Here is a 23,854-nt window from a genome sequence, read left to right as displayed (position 1 = left end):
AACTGCACAAAAATATTTTCCAATTATGATTTTTATTAAGCATATTGTTTTCTTGATTTCATTAACTGAAAATTGGTAGTAATTAGAAATCTATTAACTTGCAAGTAAGTATGTGATTGATTAAAAAATACAAAGAGTGACACTTCGGAAAAATTGTGCTTATAGAGTTCACTGCTGTATTTACATTTCTTAAGACAAAAGACTGCTACAAGTAGTTTGCTACCAGTAACACTGATTACTGATATTATCACACCATTTTTTTATCTGTAAAATAAGATTAGTACTAAATGATCAGTAAAGATTCTTTTGAAATCTATGATCAACTATGATATACAGAACAATATCAAGTTCAAAGATTTCAACATAAAGGAAGTAAGTCAGCAAATATTAAAAACCTGTATTACCAAACTTATTGTAATCTTAAATATGTGGAAGTAAAGAGGACAATATATTGAAGAGGATTTTGTATGTTCTGAGTTTAGAAGATGCTTCAACGTTTAACTTGATCTAATTTATTATCCTTTCTTCACTGATGAAGTTGCAAATTTTATCAGGGCTCTATGGCAACACACAAATATAATGAATTAGAACAGAACACACTTGCTTTTGTGGAGTTAGGATTTAACTTGAATGTCTTCTCTAGTACGGTAAGCTATATAACAAAGTGATACTAGAAATTATAATGGAAGTGAATACGGGACTAAATTCACCCACACAAACTAATAACGAAAGCAGTTAACTCAGAAATGAGGGTAAAATGAGGCCACTGCTGGAATAAGAGGAAGTAGAATCATAGAGCATTAGAACTGAAAAGCTCCTAGGAGAAATCGAGGTTTTACATAGAACAAAACCTCGTAGTTAATTAAGCAAGCACCGGACTAGACCACGAGTTGGGAGAGAGGCCAAGAAGGAGGGGTTGCAGCCTCAGCCCAGCGGTTGCTTCTTCGCTTCTGTGGTTCTCTATTTTCTGATCCACAAAATAAATGGATTCGCTTAGACAGATTTTTAAAGATCTAGGCAAGGACATGGTACCAGTCCATATACCTCTGGGCTACCATTTTCATGGAAGTGGTAAGTTACTTAACTTTCCGGTGAAAGCAGTAATTAAAAAAGTCAAAAACGCATTATCGAAACGGCCCCTGTGAGCGACCCAGCTGATGTTTATGAGGATGGGCCCCACCGGGCCCCACCCACCCCGCACGGCGGCGGCGGCGGCGGCGGAAGAGGCGGGCCAATGAGCGGAAGTGACGTACCCCGGCTTTGGTCAGCGTCAGGAGGTGGAGCAGATCTGGAGAGGGAGGTGGTGGTGGTGGAAGAGGTTCGGCGGCTGATGGCGGCTCAGGCTCGGAAGCCTCTCTAACATTCCCTTCTGCCCGGGAGCTCCTCGGTAAGTGTCTTCCCCGGGCCACTGCAGCGTGTTGCGCGGGGCAGACCCCCTGCTGGAGCTTTTTGGGGGCTTTCGAAACGCCCCTCAACTCTAGCGTCTAGGGGCCTGGCGGGTGTCGGGAATGGTCTTCGTGGTGACGATGCTGCCGAATGACGATGCTTTCCTTCCTGAGGACAGACTTTTCCTCCCGGACTGCTATTGTGACGGGGGTGTGGGCAACTTCGGTTAGCAGTGGAGTTGGAAAAAGCGACGGGTGGCCGCCGCACGGCGGGGAGGCCCTGGGATAGGCCTTCGAGACTTGGGGGAGCCGTGTGGGACGTGGGCCCTTTGGCGGGTGGGGCGAGTGACTCGGGGGACTCCCGGAGAGAGCCTTGCCCGAGGCTCAACTCTCAAGTGAGTATTTTGAGGGCAGCGTGTGTTTTGCCGGCGTATGTAAGCTTGGAAAAGCTGCTGGGTCGTGTCGGGGCAGGACGCTAGGGTTTGCCCGTGCGGAATGAAACTCAGGTGTTTTGGTTTGAGCCGGAGGGTTAGGAGGCGGAGACTGCCTGCGCCGCCTACGTTTGGGAGCTGCGGGCGGAGTTAGCTGTTCTGGCCAGATCTCCGACTTCACCTGGGCTGCAGAATTCGTGAACGCTTTCTTTCGTCTGTTCGTAAATGGCCCCTACGCCTCGTGCTCGAAGGGATATTAAAAGAAATCTTTCGGAGAGAGTCAACGTCTGTCTTTGCTTAGGCAACTTTTATTGATTGCACAACTCTCCCTCCCAACAACCCGGAGATCCGCAGGTTGTGGACGAGTCCCGACAGGCGCTCGTCGTTTCGGGGAGTCTTTGTTAAGAGAGGGTGTACGTGTGGGTGTGTACGTGTGTGGGTGTGTACGTGTGTGTACGTACGTACGTACACTGATAAACATGTATTGATAATAATTGTGTTTGAATGCGCTATGATATTTGACTTCATACGTACGTTAGGTTTTAGGTTTCACAAAGTTGTTGTGAATTCCTGTTATTTCAGGGATGGGAAAAGAAATCTCAATTTTTCAACTCTGCATTTCGCTAATTGTAGAATTTATACAAACTGCGTGAACAGTTACTAATTATAATTTTGGGACCCAATTCCACAAGCGTTTAAAGAGGTTATTTGAATGACATGTTAATCTAAAAATGGCTGATTACCCTGGAAGTGCTTTTCGGGTATAGAAAACGGGCTGAGGCCGACCTTCATTTTGTTCTTACGAAGGATAAACTTGATCTCTTGAAGGGCTACTTGGTTACGTTAGCAATGACTTACTAGTTTGGGTTTTTTTTTTTTCCCCAACTTCAAAGAGCATACTATTGTAGTTTTTGTTTTCTGGTCATCGCATTCTTATATTGTGCACTCCTGTTTATAATTATGGGGGCAGCCAAATTAACAAGTGAATATCTTTTCCTTAGCAACAACAGGTATTTTGGAATCCTAAGTTTCAACCTTTTAAATGTTAAATATTTATGAAAATCGTAACCATCCTCCTTTTTACTGGTTTGAGGGAAATATCTTCCATGTGAAGTTTATTGGATTGCATTCTTTTGAAATTTGGATATTACTGAATAAAATTTTGGCTGTATCCACTTACGACTTTTTTTTTTACATTTTTTATTGATTCATAATCATTTTACAGTGTTGTGTCAAATTCCAGTACACTTATGACTTTTTACAGTTTATTTTGCTCCAAATAAACCCTTAAAAGACGGTAAAGTTTCCCTCCTCTCTAATATATATGGTCCAAGATCATAGGTTTTTAGAAACCAACTTTTAAAACAGTCTAAAAATTAAAGTGATGTGAGTGACACCTGGGTAGAGTATAGGAGCATAGTGGTACTCAGCTGTAAAGAGTTCTGGAGATACCAACGACTGTGAGAGTACAAATTAACAGATTGGTGGCTTTGCTTCTGCCTCCCAGAAAGATTGCTGATAATATTTTTCTGCTCTGTAAACCAGCTGATAGTCTTCGTTTGAGCTGAAGTATGAATAATTGGAAACTACTAGAATATCATACATATTTTTTCCCTTCAGATAATTCCTCCAGGACTGAAGATTGTATATAAATTTAAAAGTTCATAGTTTTTAACTGAAGATTTAAAAAACGTTTATAGTTTGTCAGCCACTATGTATTTCTATGGGCAGAAGGTCATATTTAAATTTTTGTTAGTAATCTTTTGTCTGCTCTGGTTTTACTTTTATCATGGAAATTTTCAGGCATAAAGGGAGAACGAACGGTTAAAGAAACCACTATTTTGCTAATCTTGTTTTACTACCCCCTTAGCACGTGTGTTTTTTCCCCCTGGAATTTTTAAAGCAAATCCTGGACATCAGGATATTTCTTCTATGATTAGTTTATCATCTTTAACTGATAAGGACTTTGAAAGAAATACAGTCACCATAATGTTATCACACAGAACAAAATTACTTTATTTCTTCTTGAATTCTAAGTGTTAGAGTTGGTAAGTTATATAAAATATTTATCCAAATTAAAAAGTTTAATTTGATTCTGTACATTTATTGCACAGAAATTCTTAGTATGGTCTGTTTCCTACTTTATTTAATTAAGGCTCACATATTTTAGGCTGGTCAAGTAAAATGAGTGTCAGGAGTCACTGGAAAAATACTACTACAAAAGCCAGATCTGTTCTGAGCTTGAAAAAATTCCAAGCGGAAGAAGTAAAGATGACATTGAAATCTTCCTCCCCACCCCCCAATTTATTTTAGCTACTTAACTGAGTGTCCACTGCATATTATTTATTTTTTCCTTAGATACTGATGAATCCTCAAAATAACAACATTGTATTTTAGACCAAAGACTTTATAGTATTAAGTTTATAGCATAACACATATAAAGGAATTCTAGAGGAATTAGAACTTTGGGGAATAAAGTAGGAAACGTGGAAGAGGGCCACTGCAGGCAGCTTGTGTATGTATTTCAGACTTTGTGTCTGGTCTTTTAATTCTTTTTTTCTGTTCTCATGTATTTTTAAAATTTATTTTTTATTGATGTAACATTGGTTTATAACATTAACATATAAGTTTCACTTATGTAATATTATATTTCTACTTCTGTATACACTACAGCATGTGCACCACCAAAAATTTAGTTTCCATTTCTCACCGTACATTTGATCCCCTTGACTCATTTTGTGCCCTCCCACCTCCCCATTTCACTACTTTGGTTCTTGGTATACCTGGGCTCGATTTGGTTCCTTTGGTTTTTGTTTGTTTTCTTGAGTGGAAAATGTTTACTTATCCTTGGCTTGCATCTTAATGTACTCATGTTTCTAGAGGTGTACTTTACTTTAGAGAATGGGAAACAAAATTTAGTATGGTAAAGCTGTTTCCACTTTCTTTTGTGTGTAGGGGCTATATTTCCTCTCTCCAACTGAGGCTCAGTTTGTTCTTTTTCTCAGAATATTAGTGAAGCTACACTTCCCAAGCATTACCACAAGGTGATGCAGTGACTTTGCACATTACTTCCTCACTGGGTGGTGTGTGCTGGTTTGCGTGTGTGCCTGTGAGCATGCATAGTATATAAATCTACCTGCTAATTAATCATCTTGATACATGAGCATACTCAGTGAATTTCAACATTTTTATAAGCTTGCCCATCTTCACTCCACTTCTTGTCTGTGAGGAGTGAAACAGAGGAACTGTATGGAAATGATATATTTTACTATTTAAAATGGGTTGATTCATGCTATAATTACATTCAGATTACATTTATCCATGTTAACTTTTTTATGACTCAAAGCTATATTGGCATTTAATTTAAGTGATAACAAGAGTGGAATGACTTTTGTAAAATATTTTATAGTTACAGTCTCATTGAAATTTTTAAAAAGGTTGGCATGTTGGAGAGGTTAATGAAAGTTATTAAGGAGATAATTACAAATTATTTTACTCCAGAGATAAGCGTCATGAATATATTTAAAGTCTGATGTTAGAGTTTTGTATTAAGAACTCATTTTAGGGAGAGGGTTTAAAAGTGAAATATAATGTTACTGTGTTTATATAAAATAATGAAAATAATACATTAAATATACTGGTAAAAATTCAGTCAGTTGAGTTAAAAGTTAAAGCTCTTTTCACACATAGCCTTCATGAGTGAAGATTATTGTGTGTACTTTTTGAGTCCCTTTGATGTATTTATAAGTGTATGTACACATGAACATATATAAATATATATATGCCTTCATGCTGTTTTATACCTTAAAAACTTTTCAATGAAGTGAAAACCTGAGTTGGATTATGAATTTTTAAACACTTGTAATTGAGGTTAAACAAAAGTTTAAACTCGACTGCTTAGTTTTATAATAAATACTGCTCTGTTGATTGAGTTTATTTTAAGAAACATGTTAAATTTTGTGAAAAAATAAACTTTCATTCTTACATGGCTTTTAATTAAAAACATGGGAATCTCATCCTAAGCTAGCCTTATTTTCTCCTTACCAAATATATTCCTCAGAGAAACTTAAATGTTCACTTTCTTCATAGAAAAACATTACTGATTTGCTTGCCTCAGTTTTGGTAGTTGTAGCTATTACAGTTCAGTTCAGTTAATTTAGCTATAATTTCTCTCATAGGTATTTTATAATCAGTGAATATTTTTTCAAAACTGGAGTTGAGGGTTTTTTCCCTTTCTTTAGAAAGCCTGACTTAAAAGGAGATTATCATTAGTGACTTCATTAGCATCATGACATCCCCTGGAGCCCAGGTTAGTTCAGAGAATTCAAAGAAACAAAGTAATAGAACTCTTGAGTTATTTTAGGCAGTTTCCAGTATTGGTGCTACCTTTTCACTTTCCTGAAGGCTTTGGAATATCAGCTGGAGAGTATTGAATGTTAAGTCCTTCTATGGAGTAGGGTGCTGGTAATAAAGCCTTTTTATTAGTGCAGAGGTACAGGAGGTTTACTACTGAACACCTTTTCTTTTCCTCAGAATCCTGGCAAACCTCAGGTGGGAGAGGCTAACAGACATCCAGCCTGGTGTTCTACCACAGTAGCTTCCAGGTTTGCGATAGACAGTCTCTTTATGAGATGCCCAGTATATTTTATGTCCCATAAGTACAAAGCAGTATTTTGACCATAACAGAAGAAGAGAAGACACTAGAAGAAATGTTTTCTGAAGTGTTATTTCAAAATTTTAAAAATTTGCCTTAGCATTTCAAAAAGGTCAGCAAAAGAAATATTTGTTAAAAGAGTATTATCGTTAATCTTCCTAGCAATAAAGACTTCTTAGTAATTTTTAAAATGTGAGAAGTGTTACTGCTGTGCTTGCAAAGAAGAAACTTCATTAAGTAACTTAGATTAATTTGGTTAGCAAAAATCTTGCCCTGGTTTCCCTCATTATTACAGAGATTCCTGTTTTGATGACTCAGAAGCAAGTGCCATAGTGTCAGTGTCATTCTCATATGGTAGGTGGAATCATTGTACTGAGTCTGTGACACACTGTATATAGATTTTTGGAGTAAATCATAGTTGTGTCCTTTTTCTCAAAAGTAGAGCACAAAATACGGAAAACATTTTTGAGTCTTGCAGATTTTCATAGTTCACTTTCACCATTCAACTGTTGGTTAGTGCTTGGTGTTCACTAAGCTAGTGAGCATTCACTGAATCTATAATAGATTCTCAACAGTATGCATTTCATTAACACTACATTTAAAAAATGTACATATACTTACTTTTAATGGATAAGTATATGTAAAGGGTACAGTAATACTGGCCTTCAGGGTAGGATGAAAGAGTAGAATTGGTATAGAGAGGAACAAGTATGCTGAGCTATTTCAAGTAGACCAGCTGAGATTTTACATCATTTGAGAAATCTGAACAAGAACCCAAGAAGATGACCTAGGTCTGGGAATCTGTGAGAGGTGCTAACGGAGACTTAAATTGTTGGGTTGGGTCAGAGTCTAAGTAATAGTTCTCTTTCCAGGATTAAGATTACTTGGAGAGGCTTTAAAGAAAAAAATGCATGTGTATACAGACACATGTACTTGCCCAGGTCTCACTTTCAGAAAGTCATTGTTGTCTTTTTTTTTTTCTCTTTCTTTCTTTTTTTCCTTTTTTTTTCTTTTTTCTTTCTTTCTCTTTTTTTTTTTTTTTTAAAGACCCCCCCCTAATGATTCTGATATGTAGCCAGGGTTGAGAAAAGCTGGTCCAGGTGATCATGAATGTTAGTCAGGAATGCAGGCAGAGAGGTTAGCATCAGTTATAGAAGCCTAGGACCTGGGGGAGAGGGATGGGATGGATGGGTCAGATTAGGGAGGAAATGATGAAATTCAAGAGTTTAACATAGAAACAGTGCTGGTTCATTTGCTCTCAGATGCAGAAGAAGCAGAGGGCTAGGCTTTAAAGGAGAGTTGAGAGTTTTTGATTTTGGTTTTTAAATTTCTTAACTCTAATGTAACTTTCTGAACCATATTATAAATTATTCCCAGTTTGTATTTTTATATTTAATCACATTTTTAAGGAGTTCCAATATTTTCAAAGTATATCTTCCCAAAAATTATGGCATGAAAATATCCATATAATTTGCATTAAATGTTACGTATTTTCTGAAGGTATTAGTTTATTTCTTAGTTGATATCATTAAATTTGTATGATTTAACTTGTTTCAGATTCACAATGACATCCTTTCAAGAAGTCCCATTGCAGACTTCCAACTTTGCCCATGTCATCTTTCAGAATGTGGCCAAGAGTTACCTTCCTAATGCACACTTGGAATGTCATTACACCTTAACTCCATATATCCATCCACATCCGAAAGATTGGGTTGGTATATTCAAGGTAAGAGAACTTTCTGCATGTTTATTCTATGTAGGTACTCTTTATTTTCTTAAGAGGTTGACAAGTAGCTTACACTAGCTTTGTCTTAATGTTGCATTAAGGGTCATTTTTGTAAATGTTAAATGTAAAACATTAACATTTGTAAATGTAAACATTGTGTAAACATGAAATGTTTAATAGTGTGGGGTAATATACAACAAATGTTGGGAACATCAGTTCACCAGATTTTGTCTCCAGAAGATTCAGCTTCACTCAAGATCTTGTGAAAATTTTTTTAAATTTTTTTTTTTTTTAATTCTTCCATTTTCTCCATTCCTTACCTTAAAAAAAGTGATTTTTTTCCTTTGGGTTACTTTATCATTTACTGTCTTGTCACTTGTAATTAATTTTGTACGGCTCTACAGCTATATTATTGTCTCTTCTGTTGTCCTCCATTGTTTATGTGTAGCTCATATTGTCTCAGACTTTTATAAGAGTATTTTGTTTTACCTGACTAGTGAATTCTTTGATGGTAAGAGTCCCAGTTCTAATATTTTGTCAACTATTTTGTATAATATTTGCTTGAAAATTACACTGAGATGATAATTACAGTGGTAGAAGTGTTTTTTTTTGGCATTTTCAGTTCTTTAGAATGTGATAGAGAACCAAAACATAAGAATGTCCTTTGAGCAGTCAAAATAATGTCATTAAATGTCCAAACAATAAAAATTACTTTTCTCTTAGGTTACTCTAGATTCTCCCTCAGAATCAGTTTGTTTTATTTTAGATATGATTTTAATGGTCTTGAAATTTTGATAGTGTGGTCTGTATACATTAAGTAGCTGCTAGAATTAGAAACAGTGAGAGTATCCAGAAGTGAAAGTTTGGCCTAATAGAGTGAGAGAGATAGAAAAACTTATTTTGGACAAAGTTTTGGCATTTAATGATATTTCAGTTCCTTTTTTAATCTCTCATTCCTTGGTGTTGCTGAACAGATGAGTTACTTTTTTTTTTTTTTTTAGTCTTGTTAAATTCTAATACGGAGATAAATTTATTGTAAGCATTTTACGAAATTAGTATCAGTTTTAATTTTACGTGAGAGATGACTATCCAGTTAAAGATATTTAGAATTGATATGTTCTGCAAGAATTAGGAAGAATAGAGCAGGGAAATAAAATTGGGGGAAGGGAAGGGCATTCTTGGCAGGAAAATAACATAAGCAAAGGCAAAGGGGTGGGAAAGTTCATGAGACTGAGTTAGTTTAACTAGAACAAGTGGATGGAGGTGAAATTAAGTGTCATCATTTCCATGGAGGACCTTCAGTGTTAGGCTAAACAGTTTGTAGACTTTACTTAAGGGCACTGGGAATTCTGCATATGTAGGTATGTAGGCTGATGTGTGATAAATTGTATTTCAAGAAGATGAATCTTTAACTTTTTCAGACTACTTATTTATGTCTTCTGGTCCTCCCCACCCCCATTTTTAGTTAATGGCCAAATAGTCTAAGCCAAAATTATGCCTTTGTTTAAATCCAGCCAAACACGAACTCAGTCTATTTTACTGCTACCTATTTCTACATTTTTAATATCACTGCCCTTGTTCATGCCCTCCTTATCTTGGTCCAGGATGATTGCAATAGGTTTTCCCTGCTTTTCTTACCCTCCGCCCCCTCCCCCCATTTTGTCTGTTCTTCAAACTGCTCTATGTAAACTACGATATAAAATGAAAATCTGAACGTGTCTTCCTCTTGCTTAAAACTCTTAGGTGGTTCTTCATCATCTATCGGATAATGCCAAGACCAAATAACTTAGTGTGTCAAATAGGGCTCCTTTACAGGACTTGATCTGTAGTTTCATTTTTTGTCATTGCCTGCTTCTCCTTTTTTGCTTTAGTAATGCTAAACTATTCTCTCTTAACTTGGGCATTCCAAAGGCTGACTTTTCTTTAAACAATAATACTTATGTAAATACATACATAAATGAATAAATTTGTGTAGAATACCCTTTCCATCTTTTTTGCCTGGATAATACTTAAAACTCAGTGGGAAGTTTAAGTATGTAGTAAAAATTTCAAATTATACAGGAAGCTTCATGGAAGAAAATAAGTCATGTTTTAATACTAATTGGTTTATATCTATAAATAAGTAATAATTGTATGTATGATAATGTATGCACACATACTATTGATGCATTGTGGCATTTATGGAAATGTTTCTAAATGTTCACCATTAAACAATGCTTAACACACATCTATCTGTGTTTGTTTTGTTTGTCCATTTATTTCATAGGGCAAGTTCTTGGAAGTGGAATTGCCATGTTTATGGCATTGAATATTTTTGAACACTTTATGTGTACTGTAAATTGCTGTCCAGAATGATTTTGATAGATATACAGACAAGGCAGGTAGGGAGACGGTTCCCACATAGTAATTATAAGGGGAAAGAATGAGGGGGAGGATATAGCTCAGTGGTAGAGTGTGTGCCTAGCATACCCTTACATCCCTCCCCCCAAAAGGGGGAAGGAATGAAGGGAAAATGTGTGGTGTGCTTGAGAAAGTGTTAAGGAATTTGATTTTCCTGGGACAGATAGCAGTTTTAGAGAATGAGTGGGAAAATTTGGTTTGGATTACATTGTAGATTGTGTTAATATTTGGCTGAGGAATAATTTTTAAGCAGAGAGTAATACAGTTTAGAGGTGAACTTTAATCTTATAATGCTGAATAAGATAAATAGAATTAGAAGAGAATGGAGGCAGAGAGAATTAGACTATCCTAATTTTCTAGGTGAGATAATGAAGGCCTCAAAGTAAAGAAGGGTAACAGCTGTGGGTAATAATCCATAGGAAGAATCTATAGGGTTTGTCAGCAGTTAATTGAATGAATTGGGACTGGAACGCATTCACTGAGTATGTTTAGAAATAAGGAGCAAGGTCATGTGGTAAGAGTTGGGGAGGGCTTGAGTATGGAGATTAGGTCTTGCTACTGTGGAAGAATGTCATAGGGAATCGAATGTCATAGGGAATCGAACTAGTCAACCAGGAGACTGCTGAGCAGCAGTTTTGTGAATTTGTCTAGAAAGATTGAGCACCTAGAATTGAGTGAAGAATTCCAAAAGTGGGTATCATTTAGATTGGGAATTGGAAATGGGTGGTGTGTGTGTATGAGTGGGAAGGGAAGTCATAAGGACAGAGGTTACTAGAGTGATTTGGGGTGCATTATTGAAATGAATAACTGACCGTGAAGTTCAGGTTGTGTCGAGGAATGAGTGAAACCAGGCAAGGGATACAGACTGGGTTGGAGATTTTAATTTTTTCTTCTAGTTTTTCTCCCTCTTTTCTAGTGTTGACTTGTTTTAATTATCACTAAAATAAACACAGTGTGTTTGTTTATACTTTGCAAAGATCTTTCGTGAGAACATTACAGTCAACATTTTACAGATGAGGGAACTAAGATCCAGAGAAATTGAACTTTGGAGCTGAGATTTGAGCCTCAGGTAAACTGGCATTCAGGAATTGTTCTCTGGCACTTTGGTTAAGTGAGAGATCTGGTTATCCAAGCAACTGACTTTCTAATAAGTTTTCAACATCCATTTTTTGAGTGATAGAATTGAAAAAAATACAGGAAACGACTGAGAGCTTTACCTGATGCTATATCTATTATTAAACCCAACGTTAGTTGTAGTAAAATATGTCACATTGTTAATGTTATCAGTTTGATTTGGTCTTAATATGCGGGATTATACTTAAGATTTATGCTTAGTACAAATGAAATTACTTTAAAATAATTTAAAGGTCCATGAGATTATTATTATTTTTTAACTTTAAAAGGAATCTTAAACAGTTTCATGTTTCAGAGGTACTATTCTAGTTGAGAAAATTGGGAGTGCAGAGTGATTATGTCATGTGTCCAAAGTTACGTAGGCAAAACAAGCTTCTCAGTAAGGTACTGTTCTCACTGAATCATTACCAACAACCAGATAAAACACTTTAATTTCCTGGTCCACTTAACCTGAGCAGTGATTTTGTACTTGAATATCTTGTTTCAAGCTTTTGTTTCTCTCCTCTTTGTTTCTCTTTTCCTTGTCATAATTCTCTTTATTTTGCTTCTGCCTCGGTCTCCATTCCAGTCTTTTCTTATTTTCTGTTTTAAAAAATATTCTCCTATTGTAAAAGTAATCATAATTTTAGAAAATTTGGAACAAAACAGGAAATAGGAAAGATTAATTAACATAACTAGCAGTCCCATTGCCCAGCTATATCCCTGCCTAATAACAATGGTTGACATTGTTAATATTTTAAGTATTTCCTTCCAGTTCTTTTAACTAAAGGAGGAATACTTTCAGTCTTTATTTTGAAAAGTATTTGGAATAGTACTGCATGACCTTTTTTGTGTTCTGAATTTTTCATTTATGATTATAACCACTTTCTTATTAATGTAAGTAGTTCTGTAGCATTTCATCTCATGGAGGGATTTTTATACTGTTTATGATATTTCTGTCTTAGAGTCAGCATTGCATCTTCACTATATATATAGAGGCATTTTTGCAGTTGTTCTTTTTAAAGGAAGGACTTTTGTAATGATTTTTGAAAAGTACAGTATATACAAAAGAAGGAAAATGAATACCTCTTCCGATTGTATCCTAGAAATATCTGTTGTTAAGTTTGGTGTGTATTTTTCTAGATTTAAAAAATTCATAGGCCCATTTTATACTATTTTGTAGGTTTTGTATTTAATCGTACGTAATCAGCTAATCTGTTTTCAGTGCCTTTCCAGTTTCATGTCCTTTGTCTGTCTCTCTTTACCCCTCCAAAATTATTCCCCCTGGATCTCTGCCTTTCTCTTTACAAGTGCTCTTTGCTCTCTCTACCCTAATAATTATTTGTCTTTCTCTTAAGGTTTCTCCAGAATATTTGTGCTTTTACTTGGTAACTTTGTTGTCTTTCTGATCTTCTTTACATTCCCTCTCAAAATTTCCTTTATAACCAATACTTCTTATCCAACATGTTTTTCTAAAATGTTAACACATTTCTAGTTTTTTTCCTTTCATGTCACCCCTGTTTAATTTCCTTTTTTGCCCTTACTTTGCTGATTGCATTAGTAACAGAAGAATGATGTCCAGTACTATTGTTAATTCCCCAAACTAAACTATGTGAAATACCTGTTGCTTTATTTCCTTCCATAACATAGATACACTCTCTTAACTGGATTCAAGTGTATCTCCTAAAAGCAATTTGTTTTGACAATCGTAGGGTAACTTTAACTGACTGTTCCATTGTTCTAGGTATTGTCATATCCCTGCCATTTTTCAATGGTTTAAAATCTCTAGTGTCAACTCTAAATGTAGTAATTTTCTTTATATTTGCTGCTAGTGGACTGAAAGGAAAATTCCCTTACATTTCAAGGAATTGAAATCTGCTGTCTAAAAATCCAATCAAGTTCTAACCAAGTGACCAGGAAAATAAAGAGAAACAGTGTGTGACTTGGACACTTTGTGGTTTGACTCTTCTAATTATATTTCTTTAATATTCTCTACCATAAACGCCTATATAATTTCTGGATGTCCAAGTACTTTGTTTCTTCCACTGTGGTCCAGTCTACCACGTGGAGTTTAGTTATTAGACATACCCATCCTAAGGGAATCTGTACTCTGTACCATCCCAGATTTAGACTTACACATTGTTTTTTATACTTGCCTGACATGCCCCTCACACAGTGACCTGAGAACTATTGTTCAGTTTTCCTTCCTCAAAAGGAATTTAAAGCATAGTTCTATATTGCTGATGTTTTTTACTCGGATTGGGTTGCATCTTACCCCAAATTCTTGGTTGGCTCAGCAGGGGATGAAGAGCATGGTCAACCACTCTTGAGAAATACATGCAATAAAGGAAAAAACAAAGCATAAGTTACCATTGCAGTCAACCAATAATGAACAGCCTGAATTACTGTGATTTAATTAAAACACAGCAGGGACCAAACCACTCAACATACCTCTTTCTTTAAACATTTTCCTTTCTTTTTTTTTTTTTTCCACATTTTTTTCTCTGTGATTTATCATAACATTTTGTGTATATTTCCCTGTGCTATACAGTGTAATCTTGTTTATCTATTCTACAATTTTGAAATCCCAGTCTATCCCTTCCCACCCTCTACCCCCCTGGTAACCACAAGTCTGTATTCTCTGTCCATGAGTCTATTTCTGTCCTGTATTTATGCTTTGTTTTTGTTTGTTTGTTTTTGTTTTTTAGATTCCACATATGAGCGATCTCATATGGTATTTTTCTTTCTCTTTCTGGCTTACTTCACTTAGAATGACATTCTCTAGGAGCATCCATGTTGCTGCAAATGGCATTATGTTGTCGTTTTTATGGCTGAGTAGTATTCCATTGTATAAATATACCACTTCTTCTTTATCCAGTCACCTGTTGATGGACATTTAGGCTGTTTCCATGTTTGGCTATTGTAAATAGTGCTGCTATGAACATATGGTAAAAGATCTCATTTCCCCCATTTTATTTTTCTTCTTAATGACAGCAAGAAACAGAGTTTTCCACCCTTTACTGTTTCTGTCTTTTGTCAACTGTACTTTTAAGAATTATATAGTCATAGACTCATTGTTGGAAGGAAGGAAGTGGAATTTCAGAAAGCATGAGAATATTTTATATCCTGATAGGAGAGCAGTGACCTGCTGGTGAAGAGCTTGAACTTTAGGCTCAAATCTTGACTCTGCCATTTACTACTTTCTTAATTTGGAAGATGAGGGTAATATTTATTCCAAAACAAACATTCAGTAATCTGTATCTGTACAGCTATTCCCAGTGCCACTTGAATTAGATATCTATAATTATGATGTTAGCAGTTTTGTGTGTCAGCCATCACAATTAAATGGCACACTCAGCACTTTTTTTGACCACTTCTTTCAGGTAGAGCCTGTTCACCTAGGGAGATTTTTTTCAAGAAAGATGTAGTTCTAGATAGTATTTCTTTCAAGATCAGCATATGAACAGGGACAAAGAATGCAAGGTAGGACGTGTACCAGGTGTGTCTTTTGGGGAAAACATTAGGTGGGCTCTTTTTCAGGGGATGAGAGAAGCGTTGTGGGATATGAAATGAGGGACAGAACATCTTAGAGTCAAGATCATTGTCCCTAATAGGCTGTGTGTCCTTGGGCATTAATGGTAACATTTAATGAACATGAATGTGCTAGGCACTGTGCCAGGTACCTTTACAGGGCTTATCTCATTTAATACACACACCGCCCTTTGAGATTGTTACTTATTATCTCCATTTTAAAGAGAAGGGAACAGAAGTAACTTGTCTGTTATTAATAGCTATTAAGTGATCCTTTTTGGCAGTATGACCTTACTGCCTATGCTCTTAATCACTACAGTATACTGTGCTTGCAAAAACTGCCATTTATGGAGTGCCCATCGTGAATGGGTCAGGCACTCTGCTAAGTGCTGTTTTTATGTTTATCATCTAATTTAATCCTAACAGTTCTGAGAGAAAAAAACTGAACTGTAGGTCAAGAAAATAACTTATATCATGGTTTCCCTAAGCTTCTTATTTGTAGAGAGATGAATAGTGTCTTTAAACATTTTTTGACAATGACACACAGGGGAAAAAAAAAATTCTGTGATTTGACTCAGCAAAGTTGTATGCAGGTACACCTGAAACAATACTTAGCCTTCGTTCACTCTGATACTTTCTAATTCTATATAATTAAAAACAAGTGTGATTATAAACCACTAAATTGATATTACCACTTACTACTGGGTTGTGACCTACAGTTTAAAAACACTCCTTTAGAGACTGAAGATTGCTGTAATTCTTCTAGCTTCAGTATTCTGGAATCTTTAATCCTAGGTCAATCAGAATTACCCTGTGGATGATGCGTATTTTCTTCTGGCAAATGGATATCTAGTACCTATTTTAAACGCCTCTGATATTCAGTATTTACCACAATACAGTTTATCTGAAACATACAGACTGAAATACGTAGTGATATATTTGTGTTGTTTAAGTTGGAAATGTTTTAGAGATAGGTGGGACATAGGTGGCTTTTTTGTGTATATAAACATCTTGGGAATAAAGGTAAAAATAAATTTTTACAAAATTTACCATTGGCTGTATGAAAGAAATGCTGAAGATGAGAGATTAGTGAAATTTAGTTAGTGGACTTAAGGAGAAGGGGGAAGTCTAATTAAAAAAAAAACACTTCAATTTGATGCAAAAAATAAGTTTAAAAACTTGTATTTAGTGAAATCACATTTTAAGCAAAATGTAAGTTTTTCTATTTGGTCATATGCCTGCTAAGATTTTCCTTAGGGAATTGGATATCAAATTGCATTTTAACACATAGTAGAAACTACAGATTTTTATAGCATTAGGTTATAGCTTAATAAAAAATTACAGTAAAAATTTGACATGCTTGTTAAAATGCTTATGATTTGTAAACATATTAATGCATGCTTTAACTTTAGGTTGCAGTAAAAAACAATATGCTATAAGATGTCATTCTTATATTAAACCACTTAAAATATCCATGTTTTTGTTGTTTTCCCTTAGGTTGGATGGAGTACTGCTCGTGATTATTACACATTTTTATGGTCCCCTATGCCTGAACATTATGTAGAAGGATCAACGGTCAATTGTGTGTTAGCATTTCAAGGTAAGAACTGAAAAGCAGAACTTGATGAAGTTAGATGTATTGCCATTAAAAATGTACTCCATTGTAACTATCTACTTAGGCGTATCCAGTGTACCAAAGTTGAATTAATTAGTATCTTTATTTAGCAAAATTCATTAGGAATGTAAATAACCAGTGTTGGTTACATGATATTTTATGTAGACAATTAAAAGATTTTTTGCTAATTATCTTCCACTGAAGAGAGGTCTTTACTTTTGATGATTTTTTTTTCAAATGAGAAAGCAGTGTTATTACTGATAAAAGATAATGTAACAAATTAAAGGTGAGAAAAATATTCTGTATGAAAATATCAAAGATGATTAACAGGATTTATAGAGTAGTTGTATTAATTCTATGGGGAAAGTTGCCTATAAAATGGATGTAAGTAATGCAACATTCATTTTTGTCTTAGCTTGGCATTATATATAGATTTTTAAAAATACTCTTATTTAAGAAGAGCTGTACCTGATATTGCCCTTCCCTCCTCATTCTGCCTTCACAAAGTGACGGCTGGAGCTGCAGCATCTCTCCTATGGCCCTGAGGGGAAGGCCAAGGCAAGCCACCTGTATGTCTGTCCTGACATGTCTGAGCCACTGAATCAAGGCCAGCAGGCAACCACTTCCTGATGTCTTATGTGAAAAAATACACCCTGTTACTTTAAAACAAAACAAAACACAAAAAATCTTATTTAGAAATCTATCACAGAATTTGCTGCAGAGTGATTTTCATATTATAATTGTACTGATTTTGGATTGTATTAAAGCAAATTCTTTGTCTTGTTTGTACCATGGATTGTTTTTGGTCTGGGGAAGCAAACGGACTCTGTCTCAGTAAATTTTTATACACATGAAATGCATAGAATTGCAAAGGAAACCAATAATAGTCCATTGTATGGATTTAACAGTTGATCTATTTGTCTATTAAAGAATATCTTGGTTGCTTCTAGGTTTTGGTAGTTGTGAATAAAGCTGCTGTAAATATTCATGTACAGGTTTTTGTGTGGATTTAAGTTTTCAGCTCATTTGGGCAAAACCAAGGAGTGTGATTGCCGGATTGTATGGTAGGGACTGTGTTTAGTTTTGTAAGAAACTACCAAACTCTTCCATGGTGGCAGTACCATTTTGCATTCTCAGCAGCAATGAATGAGTTCTTTGTATGTTACATCTTTACCAGCATTGGTGTCATTGTTGGGGATTTTGGTGGTTTATGTTTTTTAAAAAAACTTATTATGTGGTTTGTGTATATTTGGTATGAACATCAGTTGGGAATGTGACCACGTGAAGCTTGCATATATAAAAAAATTTTCCTTACGTGTTGTGACATGAAATATTCAGAGGATAAAATTTACACTGTTATATAGGCAAAGATTTAGATCCTCATAGATGTTTTATAGATAAAAAAAGTTACAAATTATATATGTAGTTTATCTTTTAGTCCATAGCCTTTTTTTTTTTAAGATAAGCAAATTCAGGTGTACGTATTGAAACTGATTTTGTTTTTAAGGTATTCGTTCTTAAAAGCTGCAGGTTTATTTCCAGTCATTTTTAATGTAATTAGTTTTCTTGTAATAAATTAACTTACTGAATTTGTTATCGTGACTAATGAATTGGTCTATTCGTGACTTAGCAAAACTTTTAAAAGCAGTGGAAAAAAAAAAAGGAAAAGGAAAGCATCCAGTTTATTTCTCTTTATACTTTACAAGCATTTTCATGGGAGCAGTTTTACATGTTTTTGAAAATTTATCATAGTTTTTACTTTGAAATTTAGAAATAAAAGCTTCTGCCTGCCTAGAACTTGTTTGTTATATAACAAACTCAATATAGTTATGAAAAATTTAGTCATAGAATATTAGAGCTAGAAGCAATTTTAAGTATAATCCAAATCATTTTGCTTACTTTATGGAGTAGTCATGAGAATTCTGAAATGCAAATCTCAGAGCAACTAATGAAAAGTACGTAGATGTAATTGTTTTCCTAAATGGAGCCTTTTTTGATTTACTATAATTTGATTGATTGGTAATGTTACAAGCTATAAAGTTTGACTTGGAGTTTGGTTTTTACTTTTTCCTATTTTATTTTCAGTGTTACTAATCTGATGAGAGCCCTATTTCTAGGTAGCTTTAAATATCTTGTATTTCAAAAATGATATTTGAACCATATTTTTAGTGGATTATTTTCGTGAGATTTAAAAAAAAAATCAGATCTTGAATATCTAGTTTGTAGAGTTTTTAGTGTTACAATACCAGAACTGATTAGTTAAACTATATTTTTGTTTTCTGTTTTAACTTTTTTAGTAAGTCTAGTGGCTGTTTGCAAAGTTACTCAGCCATGGATTAATAAATTTGGTAGTAGATATTAGGAGGGCTGGGTTTTAAAAAACTTCAACTATATTGCTACATATACCTCTATATTACTTCTAAAAAACCTTCGTATTTTGAAATAATTTTAGATGTAAAGTTGCAAAAATAGTATACAGAATTTTTCTTTGCCCCTCATCTAGCTTCCCTTAATGTTAACATGTTGTGTAACCATAGTACATTTACATTTGTTTAAAAATCCAGGAATTTAACATTGTTGTAACACTATTGACTAAAGTACAAAGCTTACTCAGATTTCACTAGTGTTTTCAATAGTGTTCTTTTTTCTGTTCCTGGATCCAGTCCATAACCCTGGATTGCATTTAAGTTGTCATATCTTCTTAGTCTTCTCTAGTCTATGATAGTTCCTTATTCTATCCTTGTCTTTCATGATCTTTGCATTTTTGAAGAGTATTGTTCAGTTTTGTTTTGTTTTAATAGCATGTTTCTCATTTTGACTTTTCTGACAATTTCTCATAATTAGATTGAGGCTACACATTTTCAGGAAGAATACCATACAAGTGATGTATCCTTTATAGTGCATTGTATCAGGGAGTACTTGGTGTTTATATGTCTTATTACTAGTGGTATTAATCTTGATCATTTGGTTAAGGTAATGTCTGTTAGGTTTCTCCACTGTAAAGTTAGTTTTTTTCCCTTTGTAATGTAATGAATATTAAGGGGAGCAACTTTGTGACTAAGGAAATAATCTTGTTTCTCCTCAGATTTTCACCCACTAATTTTAGTATCCATCAGTGGATCTGCCCTTGAACAGTTACTGTTGTGTTTGCTGAATAATGGTTTTCTATTCTCATTTTTTTGTTTGTTATTAGTTGGAATTACTATGTTGAGAAGAGTTGTCTCCTTTTCTGTCGACTCATGGCTATTTATTTTCTTCTGTGGAATCAAGTCTAACGCTGTCATTTTTTTGTTGCTCAAATCATATTAGCTTTCTTTGGCCATTGAGAATTCCATTAGCGGAGCTTCTGTGTTTTTTTTGACATCCGCCGACCCCTAGTCTGTTTTTGAGAACTTCTTACATTTCAGGCACCACAAGATGTTTCAGGCTTATTTTTTATTTTCTCTCCTCCCTCCTCTCTGTGGAAAAAGGTCAGCTATTTTTTAAAGAATGAAGTCAAGTGAAGATGATACCTTAATAATGAGGCTGAAAATTTCAAGATGTGGAAAAGATAATAGGCATAGTGATTATAGATTTCTTGGTTGATACTAATATTCAAGATAAGGTGAATATATTCATCTTTTTATGTTCATTTCACAGTCATTGAATGTTTCCTTTTCATTTCTGGGGGATTACATAATTTTTATTTATATTAATAATCTGCCCTCAGTATTTTTGAGGCCTTCGATACAGGCTGTAAAGCATGTATATAATAACAATGCAAAGTACACTGTGGAGGGTTGGGTTTTTCTTTTTTTTTTTTAACTGTAGAAAATACCATTGGAGCTTTGGAGAGTAGGTAAAGATTAAATTTGAGCTAGGATAATCCAGCAGAATTTGAAAGAGGGTAACAACTGAGCTGCAGAAAGAAGGAACAAATATTGAACACATATTTGTCAGATAATAGGCTAGATGGTATAACTACCTTACCCATTGTACTTGGGAACTTTGAGATAGATAGCTTTATATCTCTTACAGATAAGAAATGGGGGTTTGGGGAGGTTAAATAAATAACAATTTGTGGTAGAGCTGGAATTCCATAATAAATCTCTGTGGTTCCAAAGCTTATTTTTGTTCTGCACAGTACACATCATCCTCTTTCTGCCTTACACAGTTCACATGTGTGGCATATTCCTTTTGTAAATATTTCTCTTTTGAATTTAGTGTCATGATTGAGGGAAGATTTCTTTATTTTTATTTATTTTTTAATTGAGTATAGTGGGTTTACAGTGTTGTGTTAACATCTGGTGTACAGCATAGTGATTTAGCTATACATGTATATATATTTTCCTTTTCATTATAAACTGTTACAAGGTATTGCATTTGGTTCCCCGAAGGGAAGATTTCTTTAAATAACATATTCCCACCCCACAGTCCTCCTAGGTTTTTGCGCTGTTTCTTCTATTGCTCATCCTCTAGCCTTTTTCTAATTGAAAACTACATACTTGACTTTCCTAGATGAATTGGTTTTACTCTAGTGAAGATACAGGGAAAGAATATTCTGAGAGTGTAAGTTTAGACGTAAGAAAAATATGGGTATATTTAGGGAAGAAGGGAGAGTCTAGTTTTGATGGATAATTTATGAAAGAAGGATGGAAAGACATACCCTAAGTGCCTAGGAACAAGATCAGTAATGAGAGGGGATGGCAAGATTTGTTAAATTCAAGTAACAATTGTATAACAGGAAATTTAATAATTTTTTTTTTGTTTATTAACTTCCTTTTAGGATACTACCTTCCGAATGATGATGGAGAATTTTATCAGTTCTGTTATGTTACCCATAAGGGTGAAATTCGTGGAGCAAGTACACCTTTTCAGTTTCGAGCTTCTTCTCCAGTTGAAGAGTTGCTTACTATGGAAGATGAAGGAAATTCTGACATGTTGGTGGTGACCACAAAAGCTGGCCTTCTTGAGGTTGGTACCAGCAGTGAGCTGGCAACTCAGATAAATTTATGAACAGAGCTCATGTTGGTTGGTGTTTTAAGAATTCTCAGGTTATACAAGAATTTAACCTGACTATCAAATGCTTTTTAACTAAAACAGTAAACTTAGAGTGTCACTTTTTAAATATTAAAAGAATTTTTCTGTTACAGTTATGTTACTTACTGATTTCACTGTGGCAAGGACTGTCCCTAGGTCTGCCAGTATTTTGTGCATAGTAGATGTACAATAAATAATTGAGAGAGTTTAGATCTAAAACTCTCCTAAAGTTCTCTCACCCTAACCTTTCTTCTTTAGGGGTAGCCTAATCTGTTGATTACAGAATAATACAGATTTGGGGGTCATGCTGCTGGGAAAGTGATGTAAAGCAGTAAGTCTAACTGTAGTTGGAGGTGAACTTCATTTCACTATGCCATGAGCATGCTCTGTCCCAGGTGTGGTGCTGAATCAGGGAAGCATCCCAGTCTCTTACTTTAGGTTGAGCATTTTTAGAATGATTTATTTTCCTTGTTCATCCAATCAAATGAGTAAGCCTGGATTAACCATGATTTTAAAAAGATGAGAAAGCTTCTTACTGTTTTTTATTGAATATTTTAGAGGCATTGCATTGACTTTGAAAGAAATTTACTGTATAGATGGTCTCATAATGCCATATGTCTTAATTTTTAGTACTTAAGAAAATAGAACATTTTTATTTCAAGATACTTTAATATCTTTACCTTAAATCTAAAAAGTTAGAATGTTATATTTGAATTTCTGTGAAAAACAGCTTCTTAATTGGTTCAGTATACTTTTTGTTGTTTTACGTTCATAATTAGTCTGTGGCAGGACATTGCTTATTCTTTATAAATGAATGTTTTTATATGTAAATATTTTATGCCTTTGATTTTATTTATCTTCAAAAACAGACTAGAAAAAAGACTAAAGGGTATAGATATTAGATGGTCAAACTAAGAAGGTTAGAGGGAACCAATAACTTTTATTGTGAATTTTTCTGTGTCTTCCCTTCCCCCTTCCAGAAATTCCTCTCTTATCTTAAATAAAGAAATGTAACTTTTATAGGGTGACTAAAACATTTTGTGGTGACAACTGCCTGATGATCAAGGTTTTTAGCCTGGTATTTGAATGCTAGTCAAAGATGCTGATACCAACCTAGATCTTAAGAAGAATGCAGTTAGCGTTTATATAGCAGCTTTTTGAATACTTGTTAGACCACCCTGATTTCAGGGCCTCCAGCAGAAAAACAACAGGCATTTTGGCATCTACCTCACTTTTGTGCTCCAAGTAAATTGAGGCATCACACAATTTAGCTCTCATCTTCCTACTCATAAAAGGTGCTTTATAAAAAAAAATTTAATTTCTGTCTCTTAGTAAATGTTTCTGAGGTAAGATATTTATATTCTCATCAGTTTTTTGACAAGTCTTTTAAATTTCCACACTGATCAAAATCTTTAATGAGTTTCCTAAAAATGCACAATGTAAATGTGAGACATTATCTAGAACACTGTTGAGATTAAAAATAATTGAGACACAATCCTTCACTTTGTGAACCTTGAGTAGATCTAGATTTAAAAATAATAGATGTTTTGGGTTAGTAGGGAATACTATGGACTACACATTGGGTGTTATAAAATTGTTAATTCATTTCTTTTTCTTTTTTTGTTGGGAGGAGGTAATTAGGTTTATGTAGTTTTAGAGGAGGTACTGGGGGATTGAACCCAGGACTGTGTGCATGTTGGGCATGTGCTTTACCACTTGAACTATACCCTCCCCCCTAAAATTGTTAATTTTCTTAACTATGATAATGGTAGTGGTTAAATAGGAGACTACTTATTAGGAAATGCTTGCCTGTGCATTTAGGGGTGAAGTGTCTGCAATTATGTTTCAAATGGTTATAAAAAAATTACATAAACTTAGGTATATAAAGGGAGATAAACGGGGCAAAATATTAATACTGAATTTAGATGATAGGTGTATGAGTGTTCATTGTAGAAGTTTAACCATTTTATATGCTTGAAA

General features: G+C 34.7%; 1 protein-coding gene across 3 annotated transcripts in view; it reads left to right on the top strand.

The window, feature by feature from the left end:
• The first annotated feature begins 1,260 nt into the window (after window positions 1-1,260).
• TAX1BP1 (Tax1 binding protein 1) overlaps window positions 1,261-23,854 on the top strand; it is a 79,717-nt gene continuing 57,123 nt past the window's right edge. For all 3 annotated transcript variants that reach the window (XM_015237284.3, XM_072964770.1, XM_015237282.3), the window contains exons 1-4: window positions 1,261-1,387; window positions 8,028-8,196; window positions 16,738-16,840; window positions 21,621-21,808. In XM_015237284.3, the coding sequence (XP_015092770.2) occupies window positions 8,035-8,196; window positions 16,738-16,840; window positions 21,621-21,808 (453 nt within the window). In that variant the 5' untranslated portion in view covers window positions 1,261-1,387; window positions 8,028-8,034. The remainder of the gene's footprint in view (window positions 1,388-8,027; window positions 8,197-16,737; window positions 16,841-21,620; window positions 21,809-23,854) is intronic.

The sequence above is a fragment of the Vicugna pacos genome, chromosome 7 (assembly GCF_048564905.1).
Source record: "Vicugna pacos chromosome 7, VicPac4, whole genome shotgun sequence".
Classification (NCBI taxonomy): Eukaryota; Metazoa; Chordata; class Mammalia; order Artiodactyla; family Camelidae; genus Vicugna; species Vicugna pacos.
The sequence above is the reverse complement of the archived record's forward strand: the minus strand, read 5'-3'. Positions and strand labels throughout refer to the sequence as shown.